Here is a 16,604-nt window from a genome sequence, read left to right on the forward strand (position 1 = left end):
CCCCAGCAAGCAGCCAGATGAGGAGTGCTCCCATCTCTGAGGTGTCCATCCAGCCCTGCCACAGCCTGGGCACACAAACACTTCCCCTGGCCTGGGGCTGGAGGCTTCTCCCCAAGCACATCACACCCCTTCCTGTGGGAATCTATTTAGGCTAGTAATTTTATTTTTAGGGGTTACTGGGGTAGTACAATTGTACTACAAACCTGAGTTTCTGTATAGAGGATGATGGGGATAACATTTAATTATGGATTTTCTTGGTACTGAAAATCAGTACAAAATTGTATTCTTAAAGTAGAATATTGTTATTGTATTGTTGAAAATAGAATACAAGTTTTTAAAACACCTCCCAGATGTCCCATCTCTGGGTCAGAAAAGAGCATAATCTGACACTTTCCCAGGGCCAGGTTCTGGGAGAAGCACCAAGCCTGCCTCCCAGCACTCCCCATCCTCTCAGCTCCACCCTGAATGCCCACATCCCCCACGGATGGAGTTTTATGGCAGGGGTAGAGCTGCTCTCACCAACACCACATTCCACCTGCCCTGAGCCCCACAGCTCACCAGGGCAGTCCCTACACCCCAAACACACAGGCACAGCACCAGTGAGGGGTGACAGCCCCCAAACCCCCTGCCAGCCCAGGGCACGCTGTGCTAGGAGGGGACACGGCAGCACTGCCAGCTGCCTCATCAAACACAGCACACCAGGGGAACTGCTGCAGGCAGGATGGAAATAACCATCCCCCAGGAGAGCTCCAAATGCTGCTCCACCTTTCAGCAGCAGTCTGGAAAAATTCATGCCAGGGGAGAGAAAGAACCCAAAGTCCGGCCCCCATCGCACTCCTCATTTTGGGGGAAAAAACCCAAATCCTCTCATCAGATGTTGCACAGAGGTCAAACCCTCTTATCAATAAACTCACCAAGCACAGCAATTTCTGCTCATGGCAAAGCCCTGTGGCTGGGAGTCACAAGGGAAATAACTCAGCAAGCTCAAGACAAGGAATTGGTCGTGCCCTGGGATTTCAGCTCTGTGTACCCAGTCAAAAATCTCCAAGTTGCCAAGAGCTGCTGTAATTCTCCTTTTGAGGGGTTTTATTGATTTCTTATGATGATAGTTAAGCTCAGGACAGAATGGAATGGGTGGCCATGTAATTCCTGTCAAAGGATCAATAAGGCTGCCTGGCTTGGAGAGGTATTTATGGGAGGGTTTGCAGTGTTTGCACACTGGAGAATGGAAAGATTTTAGCATGCAGACCCCCTGTGAGAAACATCAGGCTGTTTTCTGAGCTATTTCCACTGTTCACCTCCTACCCTTACACAATTATATTGCAAACATGAAGTTCAGCCACAAAATAAGGTGTAATTAGCACACTACAGCACAGCTACCAAGTTATATTTTACAAATAAGTGGGAATGGCAGAATGTGAAGGAAAAACCTCTCTTCTTGTCAACTCAAATTTTCTTCAGCATGTTCCTAAGAGCCCAGTGAGGAAGGATGGAGGCATGGGAACCCCTAATGGCTTGGTTTCCTCCTGCTGACCTGTAGATCCATAAAAACAACCAGGAGCAGGTTTGCTGCTCACACACACACACACAGAGCTTCCTGCAGTATGGAAAATGGATTTCTAGAAAATTCTTAAAATCTGACAGAAGGCTCAGATAGTGCATATTTGTATGTAAACATTGAGATAAGGAATGTTAACTTAGAAATATTATAGAATAATATAAACATTGTTGAGAGAGAAATGAAAATAAAAATAATTTTTTAAAAGTATAAGTATAGTGTAAGCATAAAGCATATAGGTATATACCTTATATATATATATAAAAGTATATGTATTAAAATATATATCGTGTGTATATATATAGTGCATATATATACCATATATACATATTAAAAGTATATATACATATATATAAGTATATATATTTAAGTATGAAGTATAAGTTTTTAAAAAGTGTAGCTAAAGCTGATGGGCTAAGAAACACTTATAGTTTTGTAATTAGGAAATAGTTGGTTTCTGATTGTGATGGTGTGAGTTATAACATCTGTATTGTCTCACCCTTCACATGAGACTGAAAATGGAATGAAAGTTTTGAAAACACCTCTCAGCTGCCCCATCTCTGGGTCAGAAAAGGGCTAATCTGACACTGCAGTAACTGCAGGCACACAGGAGAAACTCAGCTTGCACTTCCCACACTTTGTCCCAGGGTTTCTGCTGACAAGGAGATGGAGGAGCTGCCAGCCAGGAGACAGCTGGGACACAGCCCAGTGACCCAAGCCAGGTGTCCTGAGCTGGGAATATTCCATCCCAAGGGCTTTTGGCAGCACTGCCTCAAACCACAGCTCCCAAATACCCCCATGGCACATTCATTGTGCCTTGATTTCCTGATTCCCTGGGGAATCTGCCTGGCACAGTCTGAGCAGTCCCCACGGAGCTGCCCAGGCTCTCTGTGCTTTCCTGCTCATTCCACTGTGACATTCACATTCTCTGGAAAAATCCTCCCCATGGCACATTGATTGTGCCTTGATTTCCAGATTCCCCTCCTGGGGAGCTGCCTGGCACAGTCTGAGCAGTCTCCACGGAGCTGCCCAGGCTCTCTGTGCTTTCCTGTTCATTCCACTGTGACATTCACATTCTCTGGAAAAATCCCTTCACCCAGGATTTTTCTCCTGGGAAGCTGAGAAGCCTCAGAGAAAAGGAAAACAATTCTTATCTCATTTGCTTCTCCTGTGTTGTGCTCATGTGGAATGTGTTTGGGGATTGTTCACCCACAGGTGATTGTTTCATTGGGTTCTGCTGTGAGTTGTTTTCACTCTTTGGCCAATCAGGGCCAAGCTGTGTCAGACTCTGGAGAGAGTCACCAGTTTTCATTATTATCTTTTTAGCATTCTGTAAGTATCCTTTCTGTATTCTTTAGGATATTGTTCTTTAATATAATATAGTATCATAAAGTAATAAATTAGCCTTCTGAGAACATGGAGTCAGATTCATCAATCCTTCCTTTATTGGGGCACCTCGCAAATACAATATTCCACATTTCCAGCTGTGTCCCTGGAGGATGCAGGGCTGGGCAGCTGGAGCTGGATCATGCCCTGAGCAGGAGATGCTGTGCTGAGACACAGCTCGAGCCTGAGATCTTTTCATCCTCCTCCTCCTCCCTGCCAGCCTGGACCTCGCTGCCTGTTCGGACACAGCTCAAGCCTGAGATCTCCTCCTCCTCCTCCCTGCCAGCCTGGACCTCGCTGCCTGTTCCAGAGTCAGGCAAAGTCCTTGCAAATACAGCCTGGCAGGAGCAGGCAGGGCCTGCAGATCCTTCTGCAGGGCTCCTCCACTGAGGAGCCTTTGCTTCCTTTTGTTAAGGTTGGGATTAAATGCGTGACATGGTATTTCTTCTTTGGACTTAGATGTTTATTAGTTCTTATCTATATTAACAGTTTCACAAATTGTGAGTTCTATAGTACTTTAATAAACTAAAAATGGAGCTATATCTCTCTCTCTCTCTACAAAGTTTTTAAAGGATAAGCTGTTTCATTAAGAAATGACACTTAAATTATTTTTACTTTTAATAACTAACTACTTGTGGCTTGTAATGTGGATTTTTTTAATCCAATTACATAATACTACTCAAACTCATGAAGAAGAAGGTGAAGGACTAGCTTCTGCCTTAAAACTTCTATCTTCCTTTATATATATTACTCTAAATTCATATTATATTATTAATTATATATTATATATTAATGATTATATAATTAATTATACAGCTAATATGTGATATACTATATAATCTATTATCTAGTCTTATATATTAATTATATATTAATTATACAAGATATTATTTTATATTTATTATATTATAATACTATATAACATTATTCTATTATTATTTATATATTATTCTAAAACCCTAAACTATAAGTTTTCTACTTCGTGATTACACACTTCTATTTAAACTACACACTCATAATCTTAGTTTTATTATTTAATTTTGGGAGTTTTCTCTATGGCATCAGGTCAAATGTAGTGTTTTCTTGAGGGTCAGTGCCTGTCAGCACAGAAAGTTTGAAACTCTCAGTATCCAGGGTTCCAACATTCCAGTTTTCTCAGTGCACAAGCAGCTCCCTGGGGTGAAAGCTCATCTGGTTCTTCCACGAGGGTGCTGTCTCTGCCAAAGGGAGCTCGCAGGCCCCAGAGGGGTGTTTGTACCAGAAGAATTGAGGGGCAGGTGCAGTGGGGGACATCTGCCTCTGCCCTGGCTCACTGAGGGGTGAAACTGGCTGAAATCCAGCCCACTAATCCCATCACAACTCTGGAAATACAAATGTGGGAACACACTCAGGTGCCAGCAGGTAGGAATGCAGCATTTCTCATCTCCATTTCTCCATTTCTCATGTCTGCAGCCTCCAGCAGTGGCAGGCATCCCTCCCACAGCTCCTGCCCAGAGCAGAGCCCAGCACAGCAGGGGAGTGCAGGGGAGGGATCCAGGATGATCCATACCTGCACTGGCACACCAGGGCTGGGATATCCCAGGGGATCAATGCCTGCACTGGCACACCAGGGCTGGGATCAGAGCCCCTGGTCAGCACAGGCTCCTCCTGGTGAGAGCAGTGCTGGGAACACTGCACTGCCCCAGCTCCAGGCAGATCCAAACAGGGGGAGAAATGAGTCCAGCAAAATTTGCTCCAACAGGGAAAACCTGCTTCTCTTTTCCAGGGAACAGCAGTGGCACAGAAGCTTTGGAGGGAGTGAATGCCTCACACCAACACTGTGGAGCAGAGAGTGACTGTGCTGCCCTTTGGAGAAATCCGTGACTGTACACATTCATTACCCAAAAAAACAGAACAGAAAGGAACTGAAATAAAGCACAGCTCTCTGGAGAGGATTCCTCCTCTCCCTCTGCACTTGTATTTAATAACTGTGAGTGGGCTGGGGACCTGAACCAGTGAGAAAATGCATTCTCAGGAGATTCCCTCTCCTGGCACGAATTTCCACACGTACAGGGAGACACTTCTGAGGCTGGCTGTGGCCAGAGAAAAACCCAGACAGGCACTGACACCACAGAGGCACAAACACCACTCTGGTGAGTGTGGGACTGGCCCCCCTTGTCTTCTCTGTCTGAGCAAGCACTCAGAGGAGCATTCAAAGGATGATGCCCCTCACCTCCTTCAAAGGAAGGATGTTCCCCATGCTCAGCAGCTCCCAAGCACACAGCTGAACCCTCTGGCACATCTCAGGTGCAAAAGGAGCTGCTGCTCCCTGGGCAGGGCCCTTCCAGTGCTGCCTTTCCCCACTGTCCTTATCCTGAGGCTGCTCAGCAGAGCTGGGGCTCAGAGCTTGCCCTAATCAGGAGCCTCCAAACTGCTTCCATCAGCACAAACTGCAGGGAGAGGGCGAGAACAGGGGCAGGAATGAGCCCTGTGCCAGGCTGGGGGAGCAGGAATGAGCCCTGTGCCAGGCTGGCAGAGCAGGAATGAGCTCTGTACCAGGCTGGGGGAGCAGGAGTTGCAGCTGCCCCTGCCTCTCTTCTGCAGCCAGCACTCAGTCTGTGAGCACAGCCCGGGCTGGGCTCCATCCTGAGCACCACCAGCCCTGCAGGACTCGTTTGGAGCCTTGCTGCTCGGGGGGGAACACTTTGTTCTGGCTCAGAACTCGACACAGGCTCTCAGTGATGCTCCCAGAAAGTGTCTGGGGGCAGGACACTGCAAGGAGCTGCTGGAACAGGCACTGCCAGAGCCCTGCAAGGGGGGGATGATGTCCCCAGAGCATGGATGATGTCCCCAGAATGCAGATAAGGTCTTCACAGCACAAAAATTTTGGATTTACCCTTCTCTGTGAACACCTTTGAGCCTTTTAGGGAAACTTCTAGGATGTTGCCCTGGAAGAATTTACCACAGGCTTCGAGAATGCCTCTCACCTCAGGGTGAGTCAAAAGGGGCTTCTCCCATGGTGTCCTGCAGCTGTGTTAATCTGCCCTTTCTCATAGGTCACTGCCCTTTGCACTACCCCTGTGACCCCAAAGCACTGGCTCCTGACCCCATACTTAACCAAGGACACTCACTGTTTGCCCTGGCTTTGTCCCTGGATCCCTTCAGTGTGACTCTACAATAAACCTCACTGGAACTCTGTGGCCACAGCTCTCTTCACAGAGAGCAGCAGGCACAACTTTACCAAGGATTCTCCCTGGGGAAGGCAGAGAAAGCTCAGAGAAAAAAGAGAAAAAAATTCTTATCTCTAGTCACTGCTCCTGTTTCTTGGCACATGTGGAATGTGTTATGGAGATTGTTTACCCAAAGTGATTTGTGAATTGGGCACCAGTGAAGGTTGTTTTGATTCCTTGACCAATTGGACCCACGTGTGCCATGACTGTCTGGAGACAGTCATGGGTTTTTCTTTAGTATCTCTTTAGTATGTAATTTAGTATAGTATTAGTGTAATATAATATAGCTTAATAAAGCAATTGTTCAGCTTTCTGGAATCATTGGAGTCAGAGCACATTATTTCCCAGCTGGGGGATTGCCTGTTTCAGCAACAGAACTCTATACAGAGACCATTTCCATCTCTTTTTGCTGACCCAGCTATGGTGAGAGTGTGGACTGAGTGACTGTCTGTACTTGCCCGAGCAGCTTTCTCAGAAGATGCTTTCAGGAAAGGCAGCAGCAAACACCTTCCACTGCTAGCAGGCTGCTGCCCTTCCCCTCCTCCAGGCTGTGTGCCTGACATGCAGCAACCCAAGCACACACTGACACCCTGGATTTGAGGGGTTTGCTGCCTCCAACCCCCAAACTCCACACTAAGAAGCAGCTGAGCTCACACAGCTCCCATTTCCCACCCTGCTGCCCTCCCCTGGTGCCATCCTTACCAGCTTGGTTTTGTCCATGGCTGCCAGCACCGCAGCGTTGAGCGTTTCCAGGGCAGAGAGCACGTTCCTGTATTCCCCGAGGTAGGCTGAGAAATAATCTGCAGCAGGACAGAACACCGTGGTCAGGCTCCTGAGCACCTGCACCTCTGCCTCCCCTGCTCCTGCTCCCCACACTCAGCCCAGAGCTGCAAGGGGGAATTCCCTCCCTTTCCAGAATCACTCTCCCACAATGACTGAAATGAAAAGTCCTTCCCTGTTGTCCTGGTTTGTAAGATGTGGTTTGGAACTGTGCATTCTGTCCCCATCTGTCAGAGCTGGGGCAGTTCTCTGCTGTTCCTGGGGCAGTTTTCTTCATCTCTCCCACAGCCAATCCTCCCTCCAGGAGATCTCTGCTGTCCATGGCCACTGAGTGTCCCTGCAGGGCTGATCAAATTCCAGCATCCCATGGGGAGATGCTGTGCCCAGGGCAGGAGCCAAGCATTCCTACCTGGATCCAATCTGAGCCTGGAACAGCACAGCAGCCTTTGCCCCCTGCATTCCCAGAGGAGCAGCTTTCTCCTGCCCTGCATTGCCAGAGGGAGAGCAGGCCCATCTCCAGCAGCCCTGGAGCTGCAGAGGAAAACTGCAGCCTTGTGCAGGATCCCTGCTCCAGCAGAAGCACAGCTGGCACTGCAGGAGGGCTGAGCCCCCATGGGATGGGACTGTGCCACCACCCTGACCCACAGGGGACAGGGCCTCTGCTGACTCTGGCTGTGGTTTGTTTTTTATTTGTTTGTATTATTGTATTTGTATTTTTTAATTTTCCTAATAAAGAACTCTTATTCATATTCCCATATATTTGCCTGAGAGCCCCTTAATTTCAAAATTATAATAATTCAGAGGGAGGGGGTTTGCATTTTCCATTTCAGGGGACGCTCCTGCCTTCCTTAGCAGACACCTGGCTTTTCAAACCAAAACACCTTTCCCCTTGGGAAAAGCAGCTCTGTGCTGGAATCCAGCCACAGGGACCTTTGAGCCACCCAGTCCTGCCCAGGTCAGACACCACAAGCCCCACCACACACACCCTGGGGAGGAGAGGCTCTCCAGGGCAGGAACATCCCTGACTTACCACACAACTTCTCTGTGTCCACATTGCTGCAAGAAACACAAAAAAAGCTCCTGTTAGAGAGTGGGGCTGGTGTGGGGGAAACAGTGGTGGTGAGCAGGGGTCTGGGGGCTTGTCTTGAGTCCTGGTGGATTTTCATGTTCATGCATTTTCACAAGCTGTATTAGAAAAATAAGGGGCTGCAGGGGTTCAGAGGCAGCAGCTCAGGAGCCATTCCCAGCCCCTGCAGCAGCCAGGGGCTGATGAAGGAGCAGGAAGATCTGTTCCACCACCACCTCCTGGAGCTGAAGTGTGCTGGGAGAGCACCTGTGGCCACAGAGTGGGGTAGGGATGGAGGTGCCCCACACCCCTGGCTGCCCAGCTGGGTTGGCAGCCCCATTTCTGAACCCTGGAGCTGCTTCTTCAACCCAGCCTCTTCCCCAGAGGTGGGGAGCATCCAGCCAGGGCTCCCTCCCTGTTCATCCCTGACCTCAGCCCAGGTCCCCACCATGGCCTGACCCCTCCAGCTGCTGCTCCTCCTCTTCCCTCCCTCAGAGCCCAGTGCTGCAGGGTGTCTGCAGGCTCCCAGGGGCTGGATGACCTCTCAGCCCTCCAGAGCACTTGTTCCTGCCCTGAAGGTCGTTAAAGCAGGGACCTGGCTCCAAAATCCTGCAGGCAGGGGCCAGACCCCCACCCTTTTCACTATCAGAGCACTGCACTGCACATTCCCCCCAGCATCCCTGCAGGGCTTGGTCCCTCCCGTGGCTGCTAAAGGTGCTGCTGGGGGGGAGAGGGAGGAGGGAACGTCCAGAAACAGCCCCAGGTTTTGGGATGGGTCTGCATGGTGCTGTAGGATCTGCTCAGGTGGCCAAAGCCACGGAGGCAGAGCTGCTCTCCATGCCCAGAGCCTGCAGGGACAGAGCCCAGCATGGCATTCATTCAAATCAGCCTCTGCTCCAGGCCTTCTGCTGCCTCAGAATCCCCCAGATGATTACAACCAATTTTAATCCTGGTTGGGAAAGTGGAAAAGAGCCCCAAAGAGAGCTTTTCAAGTGTTTTTTAAGTGTTTAAGTGCTGTCACACACAGAGGAAGTGGCTGTACCTGGAGTTTGCCAGGCTCCCAGCACAAGGAATGCTGCAGTGCTGCTGCCCAGGGTTTGGGAAACCACGGCCACATCTCCCTGTCCCCCCTCTGACACTGCTCACAGGGCAAAGGGACAAAATCACCCCCATGTAAAATTAGAGAACAGCGTGTGAAGTGTCCAAAATGCCATTTAAGGTGAAATAATTAAGGTAAAAATCTTCCTACAGCTTTTCCTGAAACAGCAAAGGCTGTTTCTGTCTCTTGCTTTCTCCTGGGCTTCCACTGAGAGCACTTTAGCAGTGGGCAGTGGTTCAAGGCAGGGGAATATTTTGGTGTGAGGGTGGCAGAGGCAGGGCAGGGGACTGCAGCCCCTCTGCTCTGGGGCTGCAGCTGGAGCTCTGGGGCAGCACAGAGGGACAGTGTGAGGCTGGGATTCAGCTCAGCTATTTTAAACACACAGCAGCTGATTTAGGCAGGGCTCTGCAGACTGACCTGGCACTGCAGGCACTTTTCAAGTGGAGAAAAAATCGTGTTTCCCTCGAGACTCAATCCAGATAAACCTGCAAAGCCACAGCCCCTTGCTCTGCCACCTCCAACTTTGCTGATCCCATCTCTGGGCAGCTCTGCCTGACGGACACTGGGGTTTGAGGCACAAGTGTGCACTGGAAAAAGGGTTTGCTCCTTCTGAAGTTTTCCCCTTTATTTCTGGCAGCTGCCTGGAGCCTGCAGAGCTGCTGCAGTGCTGCAAGAGCCCTGGCACTGCAGCACCCACAGCACAGCCTGCCAGAGCTGGCACTGCAGGGAAAGCCTGGCTGCCACCTGAGAGAGGGGCAGGAGTCACCACGGAGGGGATGTGGACACCTGGGGCACACATTGTGTTATCCAGGCATTTGCACTGGTCCCAGTGAGCACCTGGGGCTGGGACTGGTTTCAGCAGGAGCCACCAGCCCAACTCGCTGCCATTCCAGCTGCAGCAAGGTGTGACAAGGAGCTGCCATCAACTCCCACCCTGTGGCTTCTGAGGTCATCAATAACTCTTTATATCTCGGCTGCTTGCTGCTTAAAAAGAAATGTTAGCTAATCAATGACTAAACCACTGAACATCGAAGCAATCAACAACATCTCGTGGCAGAAATCCTCCCTCTGGGAGCTGTCCAGGGAAGACCTGCTCCTTTTGCCCCTGCTCCATCAGCAGCCCTGCAGGGGAGCCTCTCCCACGTCCCACAGGCTGCAGCAGCCCCTGGCACAGGCAGGGGCAGACAGAGCACAGCAGACAAACCCCGGGGCCATTCTCATGCTGCCAGAACTGATTCACACCAAAAACAGGGTGGGGCTCAGGGACAGAATGTGCACACCAAATCCTGACCCATTTTGCAGGGCTGCCAGGGGCAGCAGGCTTTCCTCTCTGCCATTCCCACTCCAAGAGAAGAGCCATCCTCTGCCTCCAAAGCACTCATCCTGAGACTCTCCACATTTCCCATAACTGTATTTTGACTGTGCTCAAACCACTGATTAACTGTAATTAAGCCTGAACTGATGATGGAGGAGCTTGTCATCATTATGCTGTTGGGATTTTGTCAGAATGTGCCTGGAATTTATGCAAGAAAACAGCAATCAGCTGCAGAAAAGCAGACTGGTTTTTTGGGTTTTTTAAAATAATTTATCATGTTGGGAACCTCCACTGCCATCACAGATCTGGTTTCCAAACCTTTTTTTGTGTGACACGGAGTGTTTCAGTCACTCTCCATCATCAGGGGCTGGCTGATGCTGCAGAGTGTCTGAGTAAAGAGAGGAGAGGGAATCCACTCAAATCCCTTCTTCCACACAATCACAGGCTTGAGGTTATTTCCACCAAAAGATTTTAAGAGGCACCAGGTCAGCACTTCCACCCCTTGTGGCTCCAGGTGAAAGGCTCTGAGCAATCTGCACCCAATTCCTGAACACCCTCATGGAAAGATGCATTTTCTAGGCCTTGTTTTTCTCAATTTCCCCAACAGGTGCAGGACAGGAGGACAGGTAAAATCCAAACAGCAATTCCCTGGGCAGGTTCCACAGGGCAGGCATTCAACCCCTGCAAGTCTGGATGCAGCTATGGAGCTCTCATACTTCCATAAACATCCGTCTCTTCTCACCCAGACGTTCAGAGGATGAAAATGCTCTTCTCCAGGAAGGTGAACCTTAGTGTGCCACTGCCAGAGTTGGTGTGGAGCTCTGGACCAGCCAAACAAAGCCATGGAGCTGCTGTTGTACCAGCTGCCATCCAGAGCTGAATTTGGGTTCAACATCAACTTTGAAATGTCAGAGTTAAAGTGAGGGGACACTTTATGGAACCATTTTCTAAAATGCAGAACAAAACCAGCCTTGTGTGGAGATGTAGGCTCTGAAGTGACCCCAGCAGAGCTGTGTGATGGACAGGTGTGTTCCACCTGAGAGCCAGAGGGGTGGGAGGTGGACAGAGGAGGGCATGGGGCTCTCTGGAAGGACAACAAGAAATGTGGGACACCTCTGGAATATTCATGTTCCCAGCTGTCAGCCCTGGGCCCAGCAGCTGCAGGTTCCAGGGAAGGGTGAGGGCCAGGAGGGGTCTGGGGGTCTCTGCTGCTGCCCCTCCTCAGGTCAGCCTGGCAGGATGAGGAAACACAAATTCCAGCCTAGACATGACAAACACAGCACCAAACCCACCTGCTGGATGGAGGGTGAAACTTTCCCATCATCACTAAAGCTTCAGGACACAAAAGCAGCACAGCAGATCTGCTTGGAGAGCTTCTAGCTGCTTCCCAGCTTTGTAATACTCTTCAGTCTGGCAGCAAACTTTGGCCAGCTCTCTGAAACATTAAGTTCCTGCCAGTGCAAGGAACAAGCCCAGGGGAGAAGGGATGTCCAAGCCACCATGGGGACAGCAGGGCACCAGCACAGCCCTCAGCACCAAATCCTGCACTCCACAAACCCCATGTTTCCTACATTTGCAGGAATTTGCAAACAACTCTGTCTGAGGGTCCCTTCTGCTCTTGGTGGCAGGAAGAGAACAAAGACCCAAGGCTCATGCCCTGCTAAGAGATGTGACCAGCTCGATGCTGTCACAGCTGCCCTCGTTGGGGGGACACTGCTGCAGCCAGGGCTCCGGGGCAGCACAGCCCAGTCAGGCCTCCCCAGCTGCTCCAGACAGATGGAACAAGCCCCACCTGAAGGCAGGACACCTTCCCTGCTCAGTTTTGAGCTGGGCTAAAGCTCCCAACTTCACAGAATTCACTGGGTTGGAAGAGACCTTCAAGATAATCAAATCCAACCCCTCAACTAAACCCTGGCACCCAGTGCCACATCCAGGCTTTGTTAAACACACCCAGGGATGGGGACTGCACCACCTCCCCGGGCAGCCATGCCACAAATTTATCACTCTTTCCATGAAAAACTTTTCCCCTATATCCAACCTTTATTTCCCTTGGTGCAGCTTTCACTGCACCCTGTGTTTTCCAGGGCTGTTGTGACTCTGAGGTCACCCCAACATGGAGCAAGAGGAAAGGAGCATTTCCAGAGGAAGGGGAACACTCACTGCAGCTTCCTGGGATCACAGCCCAGAGACAGAGAGGCTTTCAGGAGGCACCTCCTGCTGCCCACATGCACAAGCCCAAGCAGCAGGCTCCCAGGAAAGCAGCACAAGGCTGCCCACCCCTCTGCCCACCACTGCAGAGGGACCAAACCCAGCTCCAACAGCCCTGGGAGCCCCTCGCTCCCATGGCCCCACTCCCCAGTGGGTGATGGCACTGGGTGTCTGCTGTGGTGGCATCTGGTGGCATCCCAGTGTGACAAGAGCCCTCTGTGCCACTGCCCTGGCTCCCTGCAGAGCCCTGGGACCAAATTTCCTCACCCTGGCAGGGACCTGCGCCCTGGCCAAGGGTGTCAGAGGTGCAGGGGATGCTGGTGCTGGGGAAGCCAAACCTGCCCTGACTGGGAGGAAGCTGCAGCCCCTTGTGCCCCAGCAGCACCCCAAGGTTTGCACAGACCCAGCCATGCATTCAGTAGCACCCAGCTCCCCCCAGTGCCAGGACAGACACCCACAGCACCCAGCTGGGCAGAGACCCCAGTGAGGCCAAAACCACCCAAAAAGCTGGGATGAGAATCCCAGCCAAGCCAAACAGAGCCCTCTGGATAGCACTACTCACAAGGAGACCAGAGCTAAACACAACTCCTTCTCCTGCTCTGTGGGGCTTTCTTTTTTTTGCAAGTAGCTGCCCTAAATTCCCTGTTACGTGCACCAGGCCCACTTGTGGTGGAAAGCAGCTCTTACATAAGTGCCAGGCAGTTCCTGAGTCAGCAGTGGCAGAGTCTGTGACTTTGTGTGTCCCCACACCAGCACAGGCTCCTGCAGACACACAGCCTGCTCCCCGGGCTGGCTGTTCCTGGAGTGCCTTTTCCAAACCACAAGAATGGCATTTTCAGTGCCTGCTTGCCTTTGGAGCTGCAGGAAATCCGACGGCTGCTCTCAAAATGTCTGACTGCTCTCAGCACTCCCAGGGCTCTGCTCAGTGGCTCTGAACACCTGCGTGTGGCAAGAGGTGGGCTTGTCTCACCCTGACTATTTATCACACCCGCCCCCCAGCCTCCTCCACCTCCAGTCAGGCAGTTTTAGCTGCTCCTGTGTCCCCTCCGTGCCACCGCCACGTACTCACTCTGAGTGACGCCTGTCAATGCCACTGAACAACTCCCACAGCTCCTCCGAGCTCAGGATGCCATCAGAGAAATAGTTCTTGAACTCCTCAAATGACAGCTTCCCATCATCTGCATTCAAAGGAGAGGGAAGAGTAATTATATATCTGAGGAAAGCAGCATCCCAGCCCTGCAGGCCGCGTGGGACGGGGCTGGGCGTGTTCTGCATGATAATTACAGCACAAATCTCCCTAGAGCCTGGCCGACCAGCCCTGCAAAAACACTGGGTGCTGCTGGCATGGCAGGTGGGGATTTCAGCCCTTCCCTAAAGGCCCCATTGCAGCGGCATGCAGACTGTCCAAGAGCAACCAGCACCTGATGCAGGGCAGCATCAGGTTTCCATGGAAAGAAAGGGCTCTCCACAGACTCAAGAGCTTTTTCCTCTCTCTGTGGAGGACTTCAGCTCCTGGGCTGCATTGTGATCTGCAATAGAAGCATCTCCTAAGCTACCATGAAGGAAAAGAGCCCAAGAGAGTGTGGGAAGGCTCAGGGAAACCACTTGTGATTTTGGACCGCTTGGTTTAGGGGTGCTGGATTAGAAACTGGGCAGCAGAGCCTAACTCCCAAATACCAGGGGCACCTAGAAACAGGATCACCCAGCCAGGAGCACCTGTAAAAGCCTGCACTGAGCACAGAGACAGAAGCAACCCTGCGTGGGACCGAGCAGAAGCCTGCCAGCCCCTGGGCAGGAGCAGGGTTTGGAAGGGGCCGTGTCCTGCGTGGTGCTCGGATGGGGAATTGGGGGAGCCCTTTCCCCAGCCCTGGGCAGGCTCTGGGATCCAGGGGAAGCAGAAAAGCGTTTTCCACCCTCCCTCTTCCAGCCAAAGCTCCCGGTGGGAAGGAGCCAGGCAGGAACAAAGCACTCACCGTTCTTGTCGGCTCGCCGGAAAATCTGCAAGACAAAACACAACAGGGCTCAGCGTGGCAGCAGGGAGAGAAGGGCACTGAGCAGAGAGGCAGGCAGCACCCAGCACCACGGAAAACCACCGCCAGGAGCTCAGGGAGAAGCCCCAGCTGTCAGGACAGCACAGGCTGCTGGAAATTCCCCTTTGCCAATGATTAAACCCATTTCTTGCCTCTAATGCACAGAGCCCTTGGCTGAGCAAGCCCGGCACTCACAGCAAGCAGCTTTAGAGAACACACAGGCGAAGCAGAACAGACTTTGCTGCATCCTTGTGATGGCAACTGTTTAATTTTTCAGTCCATTTAAACGAAAGAACATTAGGAAGAAACCCAGTCTGTAAAGAAGCACTTTGTGCATCTCCAACACTCCAGCACCTGCACGGAGGAGCAGCTCCTGCCCTGAGCTCCATAACCAGCCCTCAGCACAGCCCTTCCACAACACCCCGGCATGCACAATCACTGCAATTAATCATTAATGAACTAATTAATCTGTAACTGCTTCTGCCACAGAGCACAGCTGGAGAGCTGCTCCAGTTCAGGGTCTCAGCGCAGATTCCCAACCATGAGGCTTCTCCCATGCCCCAGGAGAAAGCTGGGGAGCTGATTCACCAGGAATTATTGGAAGCTCTGAGGCTGACTCTAGTGAGGAACAGCATCACTTCTGAAGCCTGGCAATGTTTTCCCAGCCCAAAATGTACAAGGTTTTGTACAGAACATCCTAATGGAGACAACGACAGAAAATTGTCTGTGTGGCAACTGTCCTTTATATCATCCTGGCTGATGAAATCTGCAGGTCTGAAGAAAGATTAGGAAAGGAAAAGGGCTGGGAAAGGAGACAGAACCTTTCTGTTCTTGCCCCACTCTGCCCTCGGAGCAGGCAGAGGCTCCGCTGCTCCTCTGTCCCAGCTCCTCCCCAGCCCCGTGCTGCTCTGAGGCCCTGACACCGCCCTGGGAAACTGAGGCAAAGCAGGAGCTGCCCAGGAAAACCCCCCAAACTCTGGCTTGCAGCTGGGCAGAGGCTGTTCTAGGGCTGGAGGCAGGAGCAGCTCCCTGGAGGATGCTCCGGCGAGCACAGCGAGCTGCTCCTGCCCCAGCGGGGCTGCCCTGGGCTGGGAGGAGCAGGTAACCAGCCATCCATCCCTGGATCCCAGCCGGGGACCTGCAGCTCCCAAACAGCAGCGATTTCTCTGGATTTTACAGCAAAGCTTTCTCCAGGCTAAGGGGTGTGGGGTGTCACGGCTGCAGGGGCAGACCCTGCCATGGACTCTCCATCACAGGAGAAGCTGCATCCTGCAGAGCTCTGTGTCATCAGAGGGACACATGGCTCCTGTAATGACACCTGTGTGGCTCCAGGTGTCACAGAGGCCACCCTGCTCATCTCAGAGACAGTCGAGTGTCACCCAGGCACTTGGAGCCAAACATTTCCCACTCACGGGCTGGCCTTGCTCAGCAGGGTTTGTGTGCGGGCTCAGAGGCAGACACAACTTCAGGGGCTCACCCCTGGGCTGAGGAGGTCTCTAAGCTGGGGTGAGCCCCTCCTGGCTCAGCAGGAGCCTCAGCACAGAGTGGGTGCCTCTGCCCCACTGCCAAGGCTCAGTGGGTTACACAAACCAGGGCACACACGACAGCTCCAAACCAACGTGGCACAGGCAGGAGCTGTGAGTGCCCCCGGGGCAAGGCCACGTCTGCTGCAGAGCCCCCAGCATGGCACAGACCTGGATGGCACATCCCTGGCATGGCACAGACCCCGGCATGGCACAGACCCTGGCATGGCACAGGCCCCAGCATGGCAGGGCTCTGGCTCCAGCTGCCTGCAGCCAGCCCGTCCCTGCCTGAGCCCAGGACCAGCACGGAGCCCTTCATGCCCCACAGAGCCCTTCATGCCCCCATGCCAGTGCTGTCCCCTCCCTGGGCACAGGCACACGCTCAGCCATGGCAGTGACTCTGTCCCCAGTGGGACAAATCCAGGGGAAG

At 51.9% G+C, this 16,604-nt stretch overlaps 1 protein-coding gene across 1 annotated transcript in view; it reads right to left on the reverse strand.

Moving 5' to 3' along the window:
* Positions 1-16,604, reverse strand: part of NECAB3 (N-terminal EF-hand calcium binding protein 3) — a 32,002-nt gene that overhangs the window by 12,383 nt on the left and 3,015 nt on the right. The window contains exons 2-5 of the mRNA XM_039728136.1: positions 14,595-14,619; positions 13,691-13,799; positions 7,964-7,989; positions 6,856-6,953 (exon numbers count right to left, since the gene is read on the reverse strand). Coding sequence (XP_039584070.1) covers positions 6,856-6,953; positions 7,964-7,989; positions 13,691-13,799; positions 14,595-14,619 — 258 coding nt within the window. The remainder of the gene's footprint in view (positions 1-6,855; positions 6,954-7,963; positions 7,990-13,690; positions 13,800-14,594; positions 14,620-16,604) is intronic.

This window comes from Passer montanus, unplaced genomic scaffold, assembly GCF_014805655.1.
Source record: "Passer montanus isolate IOZ18808 unplaced genomic scaffold, ASM1480565v1 scaffold64, whole genome shotgun sequence".
In the NCBI taxonomy this organism is placed as follows: Eukaryota; Metazoa; Chordata; class Aves; order Passeriformes; family Passeridae; genus Passer; species Passer montanus.